The 24,382-nt window shown below is 47.4% G+C and overlaps 1 protein-coding gene across 1 annotated transcript in view; it reads left to right on the forward strand.

Annotated features, from left to right (window-relative positions):
• The window catches only part of DNAI1 (dynein axonemal intermediate chain 1), a 310,319-nt gene that overhangs the window by 49,332 nt on the left and 236,605 nt on the right, over positions 1–24,382 (forward strand). The window contains exons 5-8 of the mRNA XM_060236614.1: positions 3,962–4,091; positions 12,201–12,313; positions 20,699–20,833; positions 22,634–22,693. Of these exons, the coding sequence (XP_060092597.1) occupies positions 3,962–4,091; positions 12,201–12,313; positions 20,699–20,833; positions 22,634–22,693 (438 nt within the window). The remainder of the gene's footprint in view (positions 1–3,961; positions 4,092–12,200; positions 12,314–20,698; positions 20,834–22,633; positions 22,694–24,382) is intronic.

A 24,382-nucleotide genomic window follows, 5' to 3' on the forward strand; every position in this document is an offset into this window, starting at 1 on the left:
ATACAATTGTGCACTTTATTTCTATTATAGTTTGGTGCGGTGATTAAGTGCGCGGACTCTTATCTGGGAGAAGTGGGTTTGATTCCCCACTCCTCCACCTGCAGCTGCTGGAATGGCTTTGGGTCAGCCAGAGCTCTCATAGGAGTTGTCCTTGAAAGGGCAGCTTCTGGGTGAGCTCTCTCAGCTCCACCCACCTCACAGGGTGTCTGTTGTGGGGGGAGAAGATATAGGAGATTGTGAGCCGCTCTCAGTCTCTGTCCTTGAAAGGGCAGCTGCTGTGAGGGAAGAAGAAGATGAAGAAGAAGATATTAGATTTATATCCCGCCCTCCACTCCGAAGAGTCTCAGAGCGGCTCACAATCTCCTTTATCTTCCTGCCCCACAACAGACACCCTGTGAGGTGGGTGGGGCTGGAGAGGACTCTCAGGTACTAACAGAGCTGCCCTTTCAAGTACAACCTCTGCCAGAGCTATGACTGACCCAAGACCATGCCAGCAGGTGCAAGTGGAGGAGTGGGGAATCAAACCCGGTTCTCCCAGATAAGAGTCTGCACACTTAACCACTATACCAAACTGGCCCTCTCGGCCCCTCCCACCTCACAGGGTGTCTGTTGTGGGGGGGAGAAGATATAGGAGATTGTGAGCCACTCTGAGTCTCTGTCCTTGAAAGGGCAGCTGCTGTTAGAGCCCTCTTAGCCTCACCCACCTCACAGGGTGTCTGTTGTGGGGGGAGAAGATATAGGAGATTGTAAGCCACTCTGAGTCTCTGTCCTTGAAAGGGCAGCTGTTGTGAGGGCTTTCTCAGCCCCACCCACCTCACAGGGTGTCTGTTGTGGGGGGAGAAGATATAGGAGATTGTGAGCCGCTCTGAGTCTCTGTCCTTGAAAGGGCAGCTGCTGTGAGAGCCCTCTCAGCCCCACCCACCTCACAGGTTGTCTGTTGTGGGGGGAGAAGATATAGGAGATTTTAAGCCGCTCTGAGTCTCTGTCCTTGAAAGGGCAGTTGACTTTTGAGAGTCCCTTGGACTGCAAGAAGATCAAATCAGTCAGTCCTAAGAGAAATCAACCCAGACTGTCAGTCCTAAGGGAAATCAACCCATCAGCAGGTCAGATGCTGAAGCTGATGCTCAAAGACTTTGACCACCAAATGAGAAGGGAGCACTCGCTGGAGAACATCCTGATGCTGGGAAAGACAGAAGGCAAAAGAAGAAGGGGGGGCAAAAGATGAGATGGCTGGACAGCGTTACTGACAGGCCTCAGATTCAGTGGGAGCTCACAGGAGCACAGCTCCTGAACCTTTCTGAGAGTTCCATCTCCTCCTCCTGAGAGTTTCACTTCCTTGTCCATTGAATAGTAGGTGCAGCTGCATAACAATCTCTGGATGAGCTCCACCACCTATTTTTCTACAAAACGACCCCTGGTTACTGATGTAACTAACTTGAGTTTGAGCAGACTTCAGAGGATGGTGAAAGACAGGAGGGCCTGGCGTGACTTGGTCCATGGAGTCGCAAAGAGTCGGAGTCAACTGTGCAACTGAACAACAACAAAAAAGAGTTCTTCATCGGTTTTAATCTCAATGTCAGTCAAGCGTCGCTGTACCAAAGATTTAGCTTTACATAAGCCTGTTTCCAAAAGATTAACTGGGCATAATCCAATTGATCTCAGTTTGCCCATTATTCTAATAAACCAATCAGGATAAGGGGTAGATGCTAAAAACAAAGGGATAAATCCTGTAGACTTCAGGTGGACTCTCAGCCAATAGTAAATTGAAACCATCCAGATTTTCAATTCCACTCTTGGTATCCCAGTCTCTTGTTTTAAGACTACATTGGGTATACATTTTGGTGCATTAAATAGTGCTCTGAGAAATGTTGATTGTATTCTCTCTACTTCTCTGTAATTATTGTTATTATTTAAGATTACCTGCATCCAGTAAGTTAGTAAGTAAAATTCAAAGGTAGCAGCAATTACAGAAAAAGTGACCTATTAAGTTTTCTGTGGCCCCAGAAGGTAGGGGTTGAAATTAAATCAGAAGAGTTTTCGACTAAACATTAGGAAGAACTTCCTGACCGTTAGAGCGGTTCCTCAGTGGAACAAGCTTCCTCAGGAAGTGGTGGGCTCTCCTTCCTTGGGGGTTTTTCAACACAGGCTAGATGGCCATCTGACAGCAATGAGGATCCTGTGAATTTAGGGGGAGGTGTTTGTGAGTTTCCTGCATTGTTTTGCAGAGGGTTGGACTAGATGACCCTGGAGGTCCCTTCCCACTCTAGGATTCTATGAACTTCCTGACTGTTAGAGCGGTTCCTCAGTGGAACAGGCTTCCTCCTTGGGAGGCGCTGGGCTCTCCTTCCTTGGAGGTTTTGAAACAGAGGCTAGATTGCCCTCTGACTGTCAGCTTGTATGCCTTGAAGTTTGCTTTATTAGTTAAAATGTTTATTTACTGTTAAACTAACCCTACAAATCTTTGCCTTACTAACACAAGTGTTATAGGGGAATGTGGAAGGTGGACAGGAGGGGTGAGCGAGGTGCCAAAGGTCTTTGAAGTGCAAAACATCTAGCTGGTTCTCAGCCATTAAGATCCTGTGAATTTAGGGGGAGGCATTGTGAGTTTCCTGCATTGTGCAGGGGGTTGAACTAGATGACTCTGGAGGTCCCTTCCAACTCTATGATTCTATGATTCTAAGGCCAGGTAGGTGGAGAAATTGGGCACTTAAGTAAATTTGGGGGCTGTAAGCAGCAGAAAGGAGGATGGTGGAAGACAGGAGGGCCTGGCGTGACTTTGTCCATGGGGTCGCAAAGAATCGGATTCGACTGTGTGACTGAACAACAGCAAACAGCAGAAAAGAGCAAACGACGCTTATGTATGGGGCAGTGATGCTCTGTATTCTTGGTGTTTGGGGGGGGCACAGTGGGAGGGCTTCTAGTATCCTGGCCCCACTGGTGGACCTTCTGATGGCGCTTGGAGGGGTTTTTTGGCCACTGTGTGACACAGAGTGTTGGACTGGATGGGCCATTGACCTGATCCAACATAGCTTCTCTTATGTATGGGGCAGTGATGCTCTGTATTATTGGTGTTTGGGGGGGCAGAGTGGGAGGGCTTCTCGTATCCTGGCCCCACTGGTGGACCTCCTGATGGCGCTTGGGGGGTTTTTTGGCCACTGTGTGACACAAAATGTTGGACTGGATGGACCATTGGCCTGATCCAACATGGCTTCTTTTATGTATGAGGCAGTGATGCTCTGTATTCTTGGTGTTTGCGGGGGCACAGTGGGAGGGCTTCTAGTATCCTGGCCCCACTGGTGGACCTCCTGATGGCACCTGGGTTTTTTTTTTTTTTTTGCCACTGTGTGACACAGAGTGTTGGACTGGATGGGCCATTGGCCTGATCCAACATGGCTTCTCTTTATGTTCTTACGTGACACAGAGTGTTGGACTGGAGGGGCCACTGGCCTGATCCAACAGGGCTTCTCTTATGTTCTTATGTGACACAGAGTGTTGGACTTGATGGGCCATTGGCCTGATCCAACATGGCTTCTCTTATGTGACACAGAGTGTTGGACTGGAGGGGCCATTGGCCTGATCCAACATGACTTCTCTTATGTTCTTATGTGACACAGAGTGTTGGACTGGATGGGCCATTGGCCTGATCCAACAGGGCTTCTCTTATGTTCTTATGTGACACAGAGTGTTGGGCTGGAGGGGCCATTGGCCTGATCCAACAGGGCTTCTCTTATGTTCTTATGTGACACAGAGGTTGGACTGGAGGGGCCATTGGCCTGATCCAACAGGGCTTCTCTTATGTGACACAGAGTATTGGACTGGAGGGGCCATTGGCCTGATCCAACAGGGCTTCTGTTATGTTCTTATGTGACACAGAGTGTTGGACTGGAGGGGCCACTGCCCTGATCTAAGATGGCTTCTTAAAGCAGGGATGTGTTTCAGCCGCTGTCCTCTCTGTCCACAGGAGAGAGCCTACAAGCCAATAAGCGCGGTGGAGCAGATGGCCGTTCATTTCACTCTGTGCGGGAACCTGATTTTCAGAGATTCGGACGAAGGTCGGAGGCAGAGCCTCAGGCAGCAGAGCACAGCATCTGGTAAGTTCAGCCCACTCTCAGACAATAAATACTTGAGCTCTGGGTCAGCATCTCCCTTTTGGGCTTGCACCGTAAAGCTGGGGAATGCATTGAAAACCAGGCGAAGGGAAGACTTATGAGAATCTCCTTGTCCGTGGTCTTCCTCTACTGGCCCAGATGTCCTCAGGATGACTTTAAAAAAACTGAAAGGCTGATCTTCCTAAATTCGGGGACCTTCTCTGCATGTAGTGCATGTGCTCGGCCAATGAGCTATGGCCCATCCTTGTTCCACCACCCCGGCTAAGGAATCGGGTCAATCAGAACTTGTACTGGACCATTCACTGGCTCTGTGTTTCTCCTGATCCCTTCTAATTGGACAGCAGCAGTGCCATCCCGTCATCACCAGCTATGCTGGCTCTTGTTTTTCGGGAGAGAATAGAGCATTTCTCTGAACCACAGCTGCCAAGCTCCTGTCCCGGGTTCCCATCCCCCCCCCAACATTTCATAGATGATGATGATAATGATATTGGATTTATATCCCGCCGTCCACTCAGAGCCTCAGAGCAGCTCACAATCTGCTTTACCTCCACCCCGCCCCCCACAACAGACACCCTGTGAGGTAGATGAAGATATTGGATTTATATCCCGCCCTCCACTCCGAAGAGTCTCAGAGTGGCTCACAATCTCCTTCTCCTTCCTCCCCCACAACAGACACCCTGTGAGGTAGATGAAGATATTGGATTTATATTCTGCCCTCCACTCTGAAGAGTGGTGGGCAGGATATAAATCTCTTTTCCCTTCCTCCCCCACAACAGGCACCCTGTGAGGTAGATGAAGATATTGGATTTATATCCCGCCCTCCACTCTGAAGAGTCTCAGAGTGGCTGACAATCTCCTTTCCCTTCCTCCCCCACAACAGACACCCTGTGAGGTAGATGAAGATATTGGATTTATATCCTGCCCTCCACTCCGAAGAGTCTCCGAAGAAGCGGAATATAAGCCTACTAAATAAATAAATACGTAAATAAAATCAATTAGAGCAATGGTGAGGGATAAATTTTTAAAAACCCACTAGAAGTAAAAATATATATTTTTAAAAACTCACCGGTGTTGTGATTGCAATGACATCACTTCCAGGCACAACCTGAAAGTTACAGCGACAGCTCTAGGAACTGCTAGATACTCTATGGTAAAACCATAAAGTTCCTGGTATTTCCCAGAGTTACTGTCACTACCGTCTTTTACCTGAAAGAGACGTCATCGCATTCACGATGCTGCCTTTTCCCATCGGTTGCCAGACTTGGCTTGGTCTGACAGCCCTACTCTGTACAGCTGCCAGAGCGGCGCAGAGGAAAAATCCACTGGCTCATGGGGTGCAGATTATGAGATTGAAGTCTAAATAGGGTGAGGTCTGCATGGGCAGGTCCTTTTGCACCACGACAAGCTCATTTCTGCAACCAGTCTAGCATACAAACTGCACAGTTTCCTCTGCTATCTTTACTCTTTTGTCATAACTTATTCTGGTTTGGCTAATTGTAGGGAGATGCAAAGAGCGGTGCCCATTTTCACTATATTTTCATGTATTCTTTTTTTCTCACGGCAAACTAGAATGATGTTTATACTGTATAGAATGATGTTTATAATATGTGTTACATGTTAAAGAGTAAATTAGGTGGACAAGAACATCACGAGGAAATGCATGTTCTTTTGTTTTACCTCGACTTGGAGGTTTTTCAACAGAGGCTAGATGGCGAACTGACAGGAGTCAGGATCCTGTGACTTTAGGGGGAGGTGTTTGTGAGTTTCCTGTATTGTGCAGGGGGTGGACTAGATGACCCTGGAGGTCCCTTCCAACTCTTCTATGATTCTAACAGGCTTCCTCTTTGGGAGGTGGTGGACTCACCTTCCTTGGGGGTTTTGAAACAGAGGCTAGATGGCCACCTGACAGCAATGGAGATCCTGTGAATTTAGGGGGAGGTGTTTATGAGTTTCCTGCATTGTGCAGAGGGTTGGACTAGATGACCCTGAAGGTCCTTTCCAACTCTAGGATTCTATGACTTGTAGCAAGAGCAATTAACAGGCAACTTTTATTACCTTTTATTGGTTTCCCCCACAAATGCTATCCAGAGCAAATGGTCTTCCAATTTCCTACACTATTTCGCCATTTGATCCTAACTTTGTGTTAGTTTACACTCTTACCAACTTTTATAGATCCAAGCGGGCAGCCGTGTTGGTCTAAGCAGTTGAACAAAGCAGGAGTCAAGTTTCACCTTTAAGATCAACCAATTTTTATTTAGAACATCAGCTTTCGTGTGCTCCTAAGCACACTTCATCAGTCGAGGGATCCACCAAAGCCATACATAGGTGAGCAGAGCCATACATAAGAACATAAGAGAAGCCATGTTGGATCAGGCCAATGGCCTATCCAGTCCAGCACTCTGTGTCACACAGTGGCCAAAAAAATTATATATATATATATATATATATACACACACACACACACACACACATATATATACACACACTGTGGCTAATAGCCACTGATGGACCTCTGCTCCATATTTTTATCTAACCCCCTCTTGAAGCTGTCTATGCTTGTAGCTGCCACCATCTCCTGTGGCAGTGAATTCCATATGTTAATCACCCTTTGGATGAAGAAGTACCTCCTTTTATCCATTCTAACCCGACTGCTCAGCAATTTCATTGAATGCCCACGAGTTCTTGTATTGTTAGAAAGGGAGAAAAGGACTTCTTTCTCTACTTTCTCCATCCCATGCATAATCTTGTAAACCTCTATCATGTCACCCCGCAGTCGACGTTTCTCCAAGCTAAAGAGCCCCATAGTTGGTAGGCAGTGACCCAGAATGCAACATGGCACAGATTTAAGAACTATTGACAGTGAAGTGAAATTATCTGGTAGGCAGTGGTTTAGAATATAAAATGGTACAATGACAGAATAGTAAAATTAACAAATCGAGCAAACCTTTGATCTGAGTAGCATGAGCATGCGAAAGCAACAAAACAGTAGTATGTCAAAATGTGAGATTGTCTGTCAATGACAATGGGAGACGGGTTCAATATATGTAATGATAATAAATTTTTATTTATACCCCGCCCTCCCCGCCTAGGCAGGCTCAGGTCGGCTTACAGGACATGGTATAAACCATGTTATAACAATAAAAACAAGAGAATACAATTACAACACCATTCATAAATTAAATATTATTAAATAAATAATCTAAAACCAGTATAACTTAATTGTGCCACAATCTCAATATGTACAAAGATGGCTTGATGTTACTACCAGGTTCTGTTTTAGAAAGCTAGTTGGAAGAGGGCGGTTTTGCAAGCCCTAAGGAACTGATTGAGATCCCTCAGGGCCCGCACCTCCTCCGGTAGCTGCTTCCACCATTGAGGTGCCTGTATCGAGAAGGCCTGCTCTCTAAGTTGTTTTTAATTTGGCCTCCTTTGGCCCAGGGATTTCCAGAATATAATGGGATAAGCAACCAAAGTCCCTGTTTGAGAGTGTCAATACAGCGAAAAGAGAAATACATTCGATCGTGATGTTCTTGTCCACCTAATTTACTTTTTAACAGGTAAACATCATTCTAGTTTGCCGTAGGAAAAAGGAATGCGATAAAATATAGCGAAAATGGGTAAAGCATACGTAACGAGATACACGGCCAATATCCCTATTTTGAGTATGTCAATGCAAATAATTATACTGATACACAATTCTATACGTATTCCTGCTCACTGTACCCCGTCCCCTTGTCTGAAGAAGTCGGCATGCACACGAAAGCTGACGTTCTGAATAAAACTTCCTTGGTCTTAAAGGTGCTCCTGGGCTCCTACTTTGCTCTGGCTCACTGTTATCAAAGTGTGATGTAATGTACTCAGTGACGAGACGTGCAGAAGGCAACATACTTTATTAGAAGGTACATCACAGAACAGAACAACGCGGGCCGGGACCTGCTTTATATACATTCGGCCCGGAACAGCCCTCCAGCTGGCCAGTCAAACTTCCCGCCACTGATCTTGATTGGCGGAGTCTTTTCCCGCGCTGCGCAGGGCGACCAAGGGACTTCCCCTGCTCGCCTCTGCTGCATGGCCGCGCAGTGCTTTAGTTAAGCCCAAGACACTGCATATGAGACAAGCAGGGATACCCTGCCTAGCTGGGAAGACAGCCAATCCCACCGCTAAATAGATTCCTAATGTCCAGTCAGTAGCTTTCTGCCTGTAATTTAAACCCAACGTTGTGATTCCTTGCCTCTGCTGCCAAGAGGAACAGCTGCTCTGTGGGACAGCCCTTCAAATACCTCAAGAGGGCCATCGTATCCCCCCTCAGCCTCCTCTTCTCCAGACTGAACCTTCTTTGCAGGGTTCACTGCCAGTCTGGTGTAGTGGTCAAGTGCGCGGACTCTTATCTGGGAGAACCGGGTTCAATTCCCCACTCCCCCACTTGCACCTGCTAGCATGGCCTTGGGTCAGCCATAGCTCTGGCAGGAGTTGTCCTTGAAAGGGCAGTTGCTGTGAGAGCCCTCTCCAGCCCCACCCACCTCACAGGGTGTCTATTGTGGGGGAGGAAGATAAAGGAGATTGTGAGCCGCTCTGAGACTCTTCAAAGTGGAGGGCGGGATATAAATCCAATATCTTCATCTACCTCACAGGGTGTCTGTAGTGGGGGGAGGAAGGTAAAGGAGATTGTGAGCCGCTCTGAGACTCTTCGGAGTGGAGGGTGGGATATAAATGCAAGATCTTCATCTACCTCACAGGGTGCCTATTGTGGGGGAGGAAGGGAAATGAGATTGTGAGCCGCTCTGAGACTCTTCGGAGTGGAGGGTGGGATATTAATCCAAGATCTTCATCTACCTCACAGGGTGCCTGTTGTGGGGGAGGAAGGGAAAGGAGATTGTGAGCCGCTCTGAGACTCTTCAAAGTGGAGGGCGGGATATAAATCCAATATCTTCATCTACCTCACAGGGTGTCTGTTGTGGGGGGAGGAAGGTAAAGGAGATTGTGAGCCGCTCTGAGACTCTTCGGAGTGGAGGGTGGGATATAAATGCAAGATCTTCATCTACCTCACAGGGTGCCTGTTGTGGGGGAGGAAGGGAAAGGAGATTGTGAGCCGCTCTGAGACTCTTCAAAGTGGAGGGCGGGATATAAATCCAATATCTTCATCTACCTCACAGGGTGTCTGTTGTGGGGGGAGGAAGGTAAAGGAGATTGTGAGCCGCTCTGAGACTCTTCGGAGTGGAGGGTGGGATATAAATGCAAGATCTTCATCTACCTCACAGGGTGCCTGTTGTGGGGGAGGAAGGGAAAGGAGATTGTGAGCCGCTCTGAGACTCTTCAAAGTGGAGGGCGGGATATAAATCCAATATCTTCATCTACCTCACAGGGTGTCTGTTGTGGGGGGAGGAAGGTAAAGGAGATTGTGAGCCGCTCTGAGACTCTTCGGAGTGGAGGGTGGGATATAAATGCAAGATCTTCATCTACCTCATAGGGTGCCTGTTGTGGGGGAGGAAGGGAAAGGAGATTGTGAGCTGCTCTGAGACTCTTCAAAGTGGAGGGCGGGATATAAATGCAAGATCTTCATCTACCTCACAGGGTGCCTGTTGTGGGGGAGGAAGGGAAAGGAGATTGTGAGCCGCTCTGAGACTCTTCGGAGTGGAGGGCGGGATATTAATCCAAGATCTTCATCTACCTCACAGGGTGCCTGTTGTGGGGGAGGAAGGGAAATGAGATTGTGAGCCACTCTGAGACTCTTCAGAGTGGAGGGCAGGATATAAATCCAATATCTTCATCTACTTCACAGGGTGTCTGTTTTGGGGGAGGAAGGTAAAGGAGATGGTGAGCCGCTCTGAGACTCTTTGGTGTGGAGGGTGGGATATAAATCCAATATCTTCATCTACCTCACAGGGTGTCTGTTTTGGGGGAGGAAGGGAAAGAGATTGTGAGCCGCTTTGAGACTCTTCAGAGTCGAGGGCAGGATATAAATCCAATATCTTCATCTACCTCACAGTGTTTCTGTTGTGGGGGAGGAAGGTAAAGGAGATTGTGAGCCGGTCTGAGAGTCTTCAGAGTGGAGGGCACTATATAAATCCAATATCTTCTTCTACCTCACAGTGTGTTTGTTTTGGGGGAGGAAGGGAAAGGAGATTGTGAGCCGCTCTGAGACTCTTTGGAGTGGAGGGCGGGATATAAATCCAATATCTTCTAATAATAATAATAATAATAATAATAATAGTCAGTGTGGTGTAGTGATGAAGTGTGTGGACTCTTATCTGGGAGAATCGGGTTTGATTCCCCACTCCTCCACTTTCAGCTGCTGGAATGGCCTTGGGTCAGCCATAGCTCTTGTAAGAGTTGTCCTTGAAAAGGCAGCTGCTGTGAGAGCCCTCTCCAGCCCCACCCACTTCACAGGGTGTCTGTTGTGGGAGGAGAAGATATAGGAGACTGTAAGCTGCTCTGAGTCTCTGATTCAGAGAGAAAGGAAAGGTCCCCTGTGCAAGCACCAGTCGTTTCCGACTCTGGGGTGACATTGTTTTCACAACGTCTGCAATTCTTCCTCTACCCACTGGATGCAAATGGATTCATATCAGGCTTTTTTTTCATAGCAGGAACTCCTTTGCATATTAGGCCACACCCCCTGTTGTAGCCAATCCTCCTGGAGCTTACAGTAGGCCCTGTGAGAAGAGCCCTGTAAGGAATTCTAGCAGGACCTCCTTTGCATATTAGGCCACACCCCCTGTTGTAGCCAATCCTCCTGGAGCTTACAGTAGGCCCTGGAAGAAGAGCCCTGTAAGCTCTTGGAGGACTGGCTACCTCAGGGATGTGTGGCCTAATATGCAAAGGAGTCTCTGCTGCAAAAAAAAGCCCTGATGCAGATTATTATTTTTAATGTGATGATGTGGTTTTAATTGCCCGTTGGGACCTTAATTATTTTGTAAGTTACCTAATGGTATAAGTGGTAATAGTATAAATTTTCTGTGGCCCCAGAAAGTGGGACCAGAACCAGTGTGTTGAAATTAAATCAAAAGAGTTTCTGGCTCAACATTAGGAAGAACTTTCTGGCCGTTAGAGAGATTCCTCAGTGGAACAGGCTTCCTCCTTGGGAGGTGGTGGGCTGTCCTTCCTTGAAGGTTTTTAAGCAGAGACTAGATGGCCATCTGACAGCAATGAGGATCCTGTGAATTTAGGGGAAGGTGTTTGTGAGTTCCCTGCATTGTGCAGGGGGTTGGACTAGATGATCCTGGAGGTCCCTTCCAACTCAGGAGGTGGTGGGCTCTCCTTCCTTGAAGGTTTTTAAACAGAGGCTAGATGGCCATCTGACAGCAATGCTGATCCTGTGAATTTAGGGGGAGGTATTTATTTATTTATTTGTTCGATTTATATCCCGCCCTACCCCACCATTGCACAGGGGTTGGACTAGATAACTCTGGAGGTTCCTTCCAACTCTGTGATTCTAAGTGATAATGGTATAACTGTAATATCTTTGCAGCCGTAAAGGCTAGAAGCCTCCTTTTAAAATACAATCCGAAAGCTAAGATGCCCAGGAAGCTGAGTTCTGTATTCTTCACAGTTTGGTGTAGCGGTTGAGTGTGCGGACTCTTATCTGTGAGAACGGGGTTTGATTCCCCACTCCTCCACTTGCACCTGCTGGAATGGCCTTGGGTCAGCCATAGCTCTCGGAGGAGTTGTCCTTGAAAGGGCAGCTGCTGTGGGAGCCCTCTCAGCCATGCCCACCTCACAGGGTGACTGTTGTGGGTTTGGGAGGTAAAGGAGATTGTAAGCCGCTCTGAGTCTCTGATTCAGAGAGAAGGGCGGGGTATAAATCTACAGTCATCATCATCATCATCATTTTGATCTCACACTCTGTGCTTTTTTCTGCCTTTCCCACAGAACTGTAGCTTATGCATGTATCTGAGCATTTGCCACAGTTTGGGGGGGCTTTGAAAAATAAGGTCTGAATGATTACAAGAGCTGACTGGTCTGCAAAGCATTCTGGGCCTAGAAAACACCTTGTACAGTTGTCATCAGTAGCGTGGCAGTCAGCCATTCTGAATTCTTCATCCGCTGAATGTTCTACTTATGCCTCCCCACCCCCAATGTCTCTTTTGTTTTCAGCTGTGGTTCCAGTTTCATCCGCCGTGATAGATTTTAATGATCTGGACCAGGATCCGGAACTGAAAGAAGACACAAGTGAACAAACGATTATGGTAATGCTGTGTCCGGCTCTGGTCACCGCGTCTCAGAAAGGATATTAAGAACATAAGAGAAGCCCTGTTGGATCAGGCCAGTGGCCCCTCCAGTCCAACACTCTGTGTCACATAAGAACATAAGAGAAGCCCTGTTGGATCAGGCCAATGGCCCCTCCAGTCCAACACTCGGTGTCACATAAGAACATAAGAGAAGCCCTGTTGGATCAGGCCAGTGGCCCCTCCAGTCCAACACTCTGTGTCACATAAGAACATAAGAGAAGCCATGTTGGATCAGGCCAGTGGCCCATCCAGTCCAACACTCAGTGTCACATAAGAACATAAGAGAAGCCCTGCTGGATCAGGCCAATGGCCCATCCAGTCTAACACTCTGTGTCACATAAGAACATAAGAGAAGCCATGTTGGATCAGGCCAATGGCCCATCCAGTCTAACACTCTGTGTCACATAAGAACATAAGAGAAGCCATGTTGGATCAGGCCAGTGGCCCATCCAGTCCAACACTCAGTGTCACATAAGAACATAAGAGAAGCCCTGTTGGATCAGGCCAATGGCCCATCCAGTCCAACACTCTGTGTCACATAAGAACATAAGAGAAGCCATGTTGGATCAGGCCAGTGGCCCATCCAGTCCAACACTCAGTGTCACATAAGAACATAAGAGAAGCCCTGCTGGATCAGGCCAATGGCCCATCCAGTCTAACACTCTGTGTCACATAAGAACATAAGGGAAGCCCTGTTGGATCAGGCCAGTGGCCCATCCAGTCCAACACTCTGTGTCAAATAAGAACAGAAGAGAAGCCCTGTTGGATCAGGCCAATGGCCCATCCAGTCCAACACTCTGTGTCACACAGTAACCAGAAAACCTTAGGTGCCATCAGGAGGTCCACCAGTGGGGCCAGGACACTGGAAGTCCTCCCACTGTTGCCCCTCCCAAGCATCAAGAATACAGAGCATCGCTTGCCCCAGACAGAGAGTTTCAACAATACGCTGTGAACAACAGCCACTGATGGACCTCTGCTTCATATGCTTATCCATTCCCCTCTAGAAGCTGGCTATGCTTGTAGCCGCCACCACCTCCTGTGGCAGTGAATTCCACACGTTCATCACCCTTTGGGTGAAGAAGGACTTCCTTTTATCCGTTCTCACCCGACTGCTCAGCAATTTCATGGAGTGCCCACGTGTTCTCATATTGTGAGAAAGGGAGAAAAGTGCTTCTTTCTCTACCTTCTCTATCTCAGGCATATTGCAGAGCTGGAAAAAGTACAGGATAGGACAACAAGATGATCTAGCGCAGGGGTGTCGAAGTCATTTGTTACGGGGGCCGGGTCTGACATAAATGAGACCTCGTTGGGCTGGCCGTGTGTGTCTCTATTTAAGATTACATTACATTACATTATTTATGTTATTATTACTGTTGTTACTACATTGTGCTCCTTTGTGTTTCTATAGGGTATTTCCATCTCATATTTCAGTACTTGTGAGTTAGCAATCTGTATAAAAGACAAAAAAAATCAAGTTTAAAATAGTCTGCAATTAGTACTAGTTTACAATTAGTAAAGATCAGTTCTTAAAAGCACTAAAAACATCAGAAAACAGATGAGCCAACAGTAGTCTATATATCTGATAGCCAGGGGTTTTTTTTTTTTAGCAGGAATGCAGTTCCAGCTGACTTAGCATCAGGGGGTGTGGCCTAATATGCAAATGAGTTCCTGCTGGGCTTTTTCTACAAAAGAGCCCTGACCTGGATGGCTCAGGCTAGCTCGATCTCATCAGATCTTGGAAACTATAAAGGGTCAGCTGTGGTTAATACTTGGATGGAATACCACAAAGAACACCAGGGCCACTATACAGAGGAAGGCAATGGCAAGCCACCTCTGTATATCTCTTGCCTTGAAGCCCCTACAAAGTCACCATAAGTAGTATGTAGCAGAGATATAAGTTTCAAGTTTATTTCAATTTATATCCCGCCCTTCCCACCGAAGTGGCTCAGGGCGGCTCACAGCACATAAAATCTCACATAAAATTATTGAATTTAAAACATCTTACACAGTTAAAACAGTAAAATAAAACATATAAGAGCGGTCTATGTAAAACTTCATAAAGGACACCAACACGGCTAAAGATTGGGGTTTTTTTTAAAACATTAAAACATTAGCACTCGTTGGTCTCAAAGGTACTTTCTTTCAGAAGCAGAAGCAGAAATATTTATTGTTTAGAGCCAAAGGCCATCACAATAGAAAATTAAGAACTTAATGATTAAAAAAGACCAAAGCATCATAAATAAAAAAATCAGTTACAAGATGAGATATTAAAACAATATTGAATTACAGAAACGTAAGATGAGATATAAAAACATAAGAGAAGCCATGTTGGATCAGGCCAACGGCCCATCAAGTCCAACACTCTGTGTCACGTAAGAACATACGAGAAGCCATGTTGGATCAGGCCAGTGGCCCATCCAGTCCAACACTCTGTGTCACATAAGAACATAAGAGAAGCCATGTTGGATCAGGCCAGTGGCCCATCCAGTCCAACACTCTGTGTCACATAAGAACATAAGAGAAGCCATGTTGGATCAGGCCAGTGGCCCATCCAGTCCAACACTCTGTGTCACATAAGAACATAAGAGAAGCCCTGTTGGATCAGGCCAATGGCCCCTAAAGTCCAACACTCTGTGTCACATAAGAACATAAGAGAAGCCCTGTTGGATCAGGCCAATGGCCCCTAAAGTCCAACACTCTGTGTCACATAAGAACATAACAGAAGCCATGTTGGATCAGGCCAATGGCCCCTCCAGTCCAACACTCTGTGTCACATAAGAACATAAGAGAAGCCATGTTGGATCAGGCCAATGGCCCCTCCAGTCCAACACTCTGTGTCACATAAGAACATAAGAGAAGCCCTGTTGGATCAGGCCAATGGCCCCTCCAGTCCAACACTGTGTCACATAAGAACATAAGAGAAGCCCTGTTGGATCAGGCCAGTGGCCCATCCAGTCCAACACTCTGTGTCACATAAGAACATAAGAGAAGCCCTGTTGGATCAGGCCAATGGCCCCTCCAGTCCAACACTCTGTGTCACATAAGAACATAAGAGAAGCCCTGTTGGATCAGGCCAATGGCCCCTCCAGTCCAGCACTCTGTGTCACATAAGAACATAAGAGAAGCCATGTTGGATCAGGCCAGTGGCCCATCCAGTCCAACACTCTGAGTCAAATAAGAACATAAGAGAAACCCTGTTGGATCAGGCCAGTGGCCCATCCAGTCCAACACTCTGTGTCACATAAGAACATAAGAGAAGCCCCGTTGGATCAGGCCAATGGCCCATCCAGTCCAACACTCTGTGTCACATAAGAACATAAGAGAAGCCCTGTTGGATCAGGCCAATGGCCCATCCAATCCAACACTCTGTGTCACATAAGAACATAAGAGAAACCATGTTGGATCAGGCCAATGGCCCATCCAGTCCAACACTCTGTGTCACATAAGAACATAAGAGAAGCCCTGTTGGATCAGGCCAATGGCCCATCCAGTCCAACACTCTGTGTCACATAAGAACATAAGAGAAGCCATGTTGGATCAGGCCAGTGGCCCATCCAGTCCAACACTCTGTGTCACATAAGAACATAAGAGAAGCCCTGTTGGATCAGGCCAGTGGCCCCTCCAGTCCAACACTCTGTGTCACATAAGAACATAAGAGAAGCCCTGTTGGATCAGGCCAGTGGCCCCTCCAGTCCAACACTCTGTGTCACATAAGAACATAAGAGAAGCCATGTTGGATCAGGCCAACGGCCCATCAAGTCCAACACTCTGTGTCACACAGTGGCAAAAAATTGTATATACACACATACACTGTGGCTAATAGCCACTGATGGACCTGTGCTCCATATTTTTATCTAAACCCCTCTTGAAGGTGGCTATACTTGTGGCTGCCACCACCTCCTGTGGCAGTGAATTCCACATGTTAATCACCCTTTGGGTGAAGAAGTACTTCCTTTTATCCGTTTTAACCTGTCTGCTCAGCAATTTCATCGAATGCCCACGAGTTCAAGATGAGATGTCAAAACAAGTAATATTGAACATATGAAGCTGCCTTATACTGAATCAGACCTTTGGTCCATCAAAGTCAGTATTGTCTTCCCAGACTGGCAGCGGCTCTCCAGGGTCTCAAGCTGAGGTTTTTCACACCTATTTGCCTGGACCCTTTTTTGGAGATGCCGGGGATTGAACCTGGGACCTTCTGCTTCCCAAGCAGATGCTCTACCACTGAGCCACCGTCCCTCCCCAGTATTGAATCACAGGAATGCAATTACCATTAGGTTCAACCATAGTAAACCTAATTAGCTGCAAATATTAATATATGATAAAAATTCTGAACACCTAAAATAAAACCAGTTAGTCATAAGTTTCATTTACGGAGATGGCAATCTTGGCCCTAATTTTTTTTTTGCAGCCAGGGCAAAAAACGACACTCTGTTGGTAACAAATGGATCCCTATCAGACAGTAGAAAAAACAGCATGTCGAGATCGGAGGAAAAATGTTGCCCCTTTAACAGGTTTTCAAGGAATTTAGTTCTAACTCCAGCATACATGGGACAAAATAAAGCGTAATGTAGTATACCCTCTGGAACTGAGGCACCACAAATACAAACACATAATGCCATCGGTATTTGAGGATATCTTCCCGTGAGCAAAGCCCTTGGCATTGTCTGAAAACGTAAAGAAGTGAATGCCTTTCTGAGGTTTTCGGATGAGATATTTCCCAAGTAAGAAGATCTACCGTGGTCTCTTTTGATTAGCTTAAACCAAGGGGAAAATTTGCTATCAAAAATTTCAGGTTTTCACGGCTGGTAACATCATTAGGGTTTGTAGAATCTTTCGGGCTCAAGTGCCGTGTTCTACTGGAGAAAGTTTTTCTTCCAGACATTTCGTTCTCAGCTGCGGAGAACATCCTCAGTGGCGTTGCAGCCGGAGCAGGTGCTCTGACCTTCTTGGCTGCTGTGCGTTGAGTGGGGCCAGGGCTGCTGGAGAGCTGCTATTTCTAGGCTGGAGGGGGTGTGGTGAGAGGGCAATTGGTTTGTGGATGTGCCCATTGTTTGGTGGGGCTTCCTGGAAGGGTGGTGATAAGGAAACTGGCTGTTGAATGTGACACTTCATAATTCTTCAAGCTGCCACTGGCTTGGCTTGGAGAAATGATTTCAAAAGACAAACGCCTCCTCAAAGCTGGCCAGCGGGGGAGCCACACGATGTTTGTGCAAGAGCCACAGGCAGATCCTGGACTGAGTGGGGAGTGGGGCTGGGTGGCTTCTATGGCCTCTTCCAACTCTACGATTAGCTTAAACCAAGCTTAAATCACCCAAAGGGTGATTAACATGTGGAATTCACTGCCACAGGAGGTGGTGGCGGCTACAAGCATAGCCAGCTTTAAGATGGGATTGGATAAAAATATGAAGCAGTGGCTATTAGCCACAGTATTTATATATATATATATGTGTGTGTGTGTGGGTGTGTGTGTGGGTGTGTAGACACACGCATATATTGGCCACTGTGTGACACAGAGTGTTGGACTGGATGGGCCATTGGCCTGATCCAACAGGGCTTCTCTTATGTTCTTATGTGACACAGATTGTTGGACTGGAGGGGCCATTGGCCTGATCCAACAGGGCTTCTCTTATGTTCTTATGTGACACAGATTGTTGGACTGGATGGGCCACTGGCCTGATCCAACATGGCTTCTCTTATGTTCTTATGTGAAACAGAGTGTTGGACTGGATGGGCCATTGGCCTGATCCAACAGGGCTTCTCTTATGTTCTTATGTGACACCGAGTGTTGGACTGGATGGGCCATTGGCCTGATCCAACATGGCTTCTCTTATGTTCTTATGTGAAACAGAGTGTTGGACTGGATGGGCCATTGGCCTGATCCAACAGGGCTTCTCTTATGTAAAGATTTTGACAGTGCTCTGTTGTGCTTAGTCTCTTTCTAAAGGCAGCTTGGTTAGAACGGATTACCTGATTGGAAGTTTCCCAGTCTTCCAGGTTATGCAAAAGATGTTTACTATAGAGTTTTGCAGCTCTATTCAACAGGCTTATGGGGCGATAATTTTTGGGGTCTGCCTTACCACGTTTCTTGTGGATTGGCACTACAATGCTCAGTTTCCATCCAGAGGGATATCTACCAGATTCATTAATCTGCATATATACTAAAATTGGAACGATATTTTCTATCTCTCTCATGTGATCCAGAAAGCTGGGCAAAGGAAGCTCTGGCTCTTTCCTTCCTTCCCAAGCGGGCCAGGAGAGGAAGGAGCCTCAGCCAATAGAAGGAAGAGAGGCTTGGCTCAGTAGCTCTGCTGTGCGATTGACCCCTCCCCCTGTCTTCCCAAAGGAGGAGTCTCAGCAAATGGAAGAAACATAGGTTTTGCTCTGTAGTTCCTATGCCACTAAACGAACCTTTCAAAGCACCCCTGATCCTGGCACTAGCACTTCTCCTGTGAGGAGGAGGTGGAGAGAGTGGGGGGTGGGGAAGGGGGATCAAGGTGGGACATAAAATCGTAGAGTTGGAAGAGGCCATAGAAGCCATCCAGCCCCACTCCCCACTCAGTCCAGGATCTGCCTGTGGCTCTTGCACAAACATCGTGTGGCTCCCCCGCTAGCCAGCTTTGAGGAGGCGTTTGTCTTTTGAAATTATTTCTCCGAGCCAAGCCAGTGGCAGCTTGAAGAATGAATTTAAAATCAGAGTTGCTTTCTTTCTACCTCCCCCTCCCTCCCCCATCTATTTTCTTCCCTCCCTTCCTTTCTTCCCTCCTTCCTTCCTTCCTCCCTCCTTCCCTCCCTCCCTCCCTCCCTTCCTTCCTTCCACCCTCCCTCCCACCCTCCCTCCCTTCCTTCATTCCTCCCTCCCTCCCTTCCTTCCTTCCTTCATTCCTTCCTCCCTCCCTCCTTCCTTCCTTCCTTCCTTCCTTCCTTCCTTCCTTCCTTCCTCCCTCCCTCCCTCCCTTCGTTCCTCCCTCCCTCCATTCCTTCCTCCTCCCTCCCTCCCTCCCTCCCTTCCTTCCTCCCTCCCTTCCTTCGTTCCTCCCTCCCTTCATTCCTTCCTCCTCCCTCCCTCCCTTCCTTCCTTCCTTCCTTCCTTCCTTCCTTCCTTCCTTCCTCCCTCCCTTCCTTCGTTCCTCCCTCCCTTCATTCCTTCCTCCTCCCTCCCCCCCTCCCTTCCTTCCTTCCTTTCTTCCTTCCTCCCTCCCTCCCTCCCTTCATTCCTTCCTTCCTTCCTTCCTTCCTTCCTTCCTTCCTTCCTTCCTTCCTCCCTCCCTCCCTCCCTTCCTTCGTTCCTCCCTCCCTCCCTTCATTCCTTCCTCCTCCCTCCCTCCCTCCCTTCCTTCCTTCCTTCCTTCCTCCCTCCCTTCCTTCGTTCCTCCCTCCCTCCCTTCATTCCTTCCTCCTCCCTCCCTCCCTCTCTCCCTCCCTCCCTTCCTTCCTTCCTTCCTTCCTTCCTTCCTTCCTTCCTCCCTCCCTCCCTTCCTTCCTCCCTCCCTCCCTCCCTTCCTTCGTCCCTCCCTCCCTCCCTCCCTCCCTCCCTTCATTCCTTCCTCCTCCCTCCCTCCCTCCCTCCCTTCCTTCCTTCCTTTCTTCCTTCCTCCCTCCCTCCCTCCCTTCATTCCTTCCTTCCTTCCTCCCTCCCTCCCTTCCTTCATTCCTCCCTCCCTCCCTTCATTCCTTCCTCCTCCCTCCCTCCCTTCCTTCCTTTCTTCCTTCCTTCCTTCCTCCCTCCCTCCCTTCCTTCGTTCCTCCCTCCCTCCCTCCCTTCATTCCTTCCTCCTCCCTCCCTTCCTTCCTTCCTTCCTTCCTTCCTTCCTTCCTTCCTTCCTTCCTTCCTTCCTTCCTTCCTTCCTTCCTTCCTTCCTTCCTTCCTTCCTTCCTTCCTTCCTTCCTTCCTTATATAGTGGGTTCTAAGCAATGAAGATGCGAGGTGCTCTTTATTCAATACAGCATGGTGGATGGCTGCGCTGAAGAAGCGGGCCAACAGGCCAACTACATACAACTCTGGGGTCCTGCGCAAGCACGTCATAGGGTCATTCAAATCAGTGGGGGCTTGTGATTGGCGCAGGGCAGCAGGGATTTGGATTGTTCCCAGGTCTCAAAGCTCCGTTCACAGGGCTCCAATGAGCCAGGCAGGAACACCCTATTCAGTCTTCTATTGAGTCCACATACACAAAAGTAAGCATCAGAACATCTGGTTCCGGTCCTTCTGGACCCAATAGGAGGGTGCAGTCTCTTGATCAAAGCATTCTTTTTTTTTGCTGCATTCCAAAATTACAGGAGCTGCGACCACATGTGGAAGCTCATCTCGGCCTCCCCAGAATGAAAACTTCCGTTCTTCTTCCGCAGGTCACAGATCAAGAGGAGCCGGAGCAGGACCAGGAGCCGGAGCAGGACCAGGAGCAGGAGATGCCTCGGCCCCGCCCCGCACAAGAACGGAAGCTCACCAACCAGTTCAACTTCAGTGAGAGGGCGTCTCAGACGTACAACAACCCTACTCGGGTAGGTTGGTGCTGCTGGCCACTAGCCTGTCCTTGTGCTTCAGGGAGGGGGCCTCCACTGGTGGACCTCTGGATGCCACTTTGTTTTCTTGGCCCCTGTGTGACACAAAGTGTTGGACTGGATGGGTCACTGGCCTGATCCAACAGGGCTTCTCTTCTGTTCTTATGGGACACAGAGTGTTGGACTGGATGGGCCACTGGCCTGATCCGACATGGTTTCTCTTATGTTCTTATGTGACACAGAGTGTTGGACTGGATGGGCCAGTGGCGTGATCCAATATGGCTTCTCTTATGTTCTTATGTGACACAAAGTGTTGGACTGGATGGGCCATTGGCCTGATCCAACATGGCTTCTCTTATGTTCTTATGTGACACAGAGTGTTGTACTGGATGGGCCACTGGCCTGATCCGACATGGTTTCTCTTATGTTCTTATGTGACACAGAGTGTTGGACTGGATGGGCCACTGGCCTGATCCAACATGGCTTCTCTTATGTTCTTATGTGACACAGAGTGTTGTACTGGATGGGCCACTGGCCTGATCCGACATGGTTTCTCTTATGTTCTTATGGGACACAGAGTGTTGGACTGGATGGGCCATTGGCCTGATCCAACATGGCTTCTCTTATGTTCTTATGTGACACAGAGTGTTGGACTGGATGGGCCACTGGCCTGATCCGACATGGTTTCTCTTATGTTCTTATGTGACACAGAGTGTTGAACTGGATGGGCCAGTGGCGTGATCCAATATGGCTTCTCTTATGTTCTTTTGTGACACAGAGTGTTGTACTGGATGGGCCACTGGCCTGATCCAACATGGCTTCTCTTATGTTCTTTTGTGACACAGAGTGTTGTACTGGATGGGCCACTGGCCTGATCCAACAGGGCTTCTCTTATGTTCTTTTGTGACACAGAGTGTTGTACTGGATGGGCCACTGGCCTGATCCAACATGGCTTCTCTTATGTTCTTTTGTGACACAGAGTGTTGTACTGGATGGGCCACTGGCCTGATCCAACATGGCTTCTCTTATGTTCTTTTGTGACACAGAGTGTTGTACTGGATGGGCCATTGGCCTGATCCAACATGGCTTCTCTTATGTTCTTTTGTGACACAGAGTGTTGTACTGGATGGGCCACTGGCCTGATCCAACATGGCTTCTCTTATGTTCTTTTGTGACACAGAGTGTTGTACTGGATGGGCCACTGGCCTGATCCAACAGGGCTTCTCTTATGTTCTTATGTGACACAGAGTGTTGGACTGGAGGGGCCGTTGGCCTGATCCAACAGGGCTTCTCTTATGTTCTTATGTGACACAGAGTGTTGGACTGGATGGGCCAGTGGTGTGATCCGATATGGCTTCTCTTATGTTCTTATGAGACAGAGAGTGTTGGACTGGATGGGCCAGTGGTGTGATCCGATATGGCTTCTTTTATGTTCTTATGTGACACAGATTGTTGCATATTAAGCCACACCCCCTGATGTAGCCAATCCTCCAAGAGCTTACAGTAGGCCCTGTTCTAAGAGCCCTGTAAGGAATTCTATCAGGACCTCCTTTGCATATTAAGCCACACACCCTGATGTAGCCAGTCCTCCGAGAGCTTATAGTGGGCCCTGTTCTAAAAGCTCCGTAAGCTCCAGGAGGATTGGCTACATCAGGGCTGTGTGGCCTCATATGCAAAGGAGCTCCTGCTGCAATAAAAGGCCCTGCCTTCTGGCCCACCCATTCCCAGTTGGCGGAAACGGGAAAGGGGCAGATTCTCACCAGGATTTAACTGTCGGCTTCTTGCTCTTCTTTTTTCCAGGAGAGAGCATGCCAAATGGAGCCTCCGCCAAGAGCTACTTTCTCTGCTAATGCAAACCAGGTAAGGGTGGGGGTGGGGGGGTGTTAAAATTTTTGCAAGTAGTATGTTAAAAGATAAAATCCGAATCAAGTAGATTCATAAAACAGAGCTAATAATGCAAAAGAGGCTCCTGGAGACTGAAACAGATAGAATAAAACAGCAACAAATGTTAATGTTAAAATGCTATCTCGAGATAAGTCGCCGTGTTAGGCATCCGTTTGACCATACTTTCTTTAACAATTTCTTCTTGCATTCTCCTCCCCAATAATAAACTATATATTTTTGCAATCAATTTCTCATCAGCACCACTCCACATCTGATCGAATTCATTCATTTTCTTTTCAAAGCCAAGAATCTTATCTTTCACGTATCTAGACTGAATTTGTGTTTTAGTCCACCAATCTAACTGTTAAACTTTAGAGGGATTGCAGAAGACAGCCCCAAAGAGTTGCATAAAAACTTTCAAAGATATACCAGAAGCTTACGAAGATATACCAGAATACCTCAAACAGATGTTGGAAATGCCAGAAAGCAGTTGGCTCGTTTTATCACATGTGGTGGCAATGCGAGAAGGCAAGAAACTATTGGATTCAAGGGCTACAAAAGATACTTAAAATAAATATTAAACATCTACTCAAATTTTATCTTTTGAGTATATATCAAGCCCCTGTCTCCAAAGTACAAACCAGATTTTTAGTCCACGCAACTATGGCTGTGAGGATTGTATACGCAAGGTATCGGAAGACACCACAAATTCCCCAAAAAGAAGAATTTGTGCAGAAATTGTTTGAAATAGCCAAAATGGACTTTCTTTCAAAAAAATTGTCTGAAGGAAATTTAAGCCGGTGTAAAGAGATATGTTAGCTGTAACATGAGAGAGGGGTGAGGAGAAAAGGGGAATATTGATGGATGAAATAAGTGTTAAAATAGACTAAAGTTCTCATCCTCCAATTTATTTGTTTATTTGTAGATTTTGTATTTTGTATTGTTATAGTGTTATAGTCTTTGGTGTTCTTATTGTTGTGTGGATGTTTTTGATGTTGTTGAGTTTGTTGTTTTCTTTATGTAGTATATTAATTATAAAATAAAAATATGAAACATAAAGTTTAAAGGGACCACAGAAGACAGCCCAAACGACAGCTGAGGGCACTCCTGCCTGGCAGTTCTTTTTGGCAGACTCCTGTAGTCCCTTTAAAGGGACTGCAGAAGACAGTCTGACAGAGCTGCCCTAGGTGGGGAGCAGCGCCTTCCCACCACTCAGTTTTTGGGGGGATTTGTCTTCTGTAGGCTCTTTAAAATTCAAAGGGACTGCGCAAGAGAGCCCAAAATAGCTGAGGCTCAGCTGTTTTTCAGGCTTTGTGCAAACCTTGCTTAAAGGGACTGCAGTGCCTTTCAATGGGGTTTGCAGGGACACGAACCACATGGGCCGAGTCGGTTCATGAATGAGCCTTCCCGTTCAGCTCAGTCGGTGGTTTGGTTCGTGGCTTGAACACGAACCATCGACTGAACCAAGGTGCGTTTTTCCAATTCGTGCCCATCTCAAATCCAGGTCTGTACATTGATGTCTCTCATGCTGAGCTGTTCTCACAACGATGGGCCAGCTTTGCTCTCCAAGGCCAAGGCGTTAATCCTCCTCTTCCTCCACTAGACAGCCCAGATCAAGCTTGGCCCTTTGCCGGGGAAATGGCCATCTTGGCTTGGGTCCCGAAT

This window comes from Heteronotia binoei, chromosome 4 (genome assembly GCF_032191835.1).
Source record: "Heteronotia binoei isolate CCM8104 ecotype False Entrance Well chromosome 4, APGP_CSIRO_Hbin_v1, whole genome shotgun sequence".
Taxonomy (NCBI): Eukaryota; Metazoa; Chordata; class Lepidosauria; order Squamata; family Gekkonidae; genus Heteronotia; species Heteronotia binoei.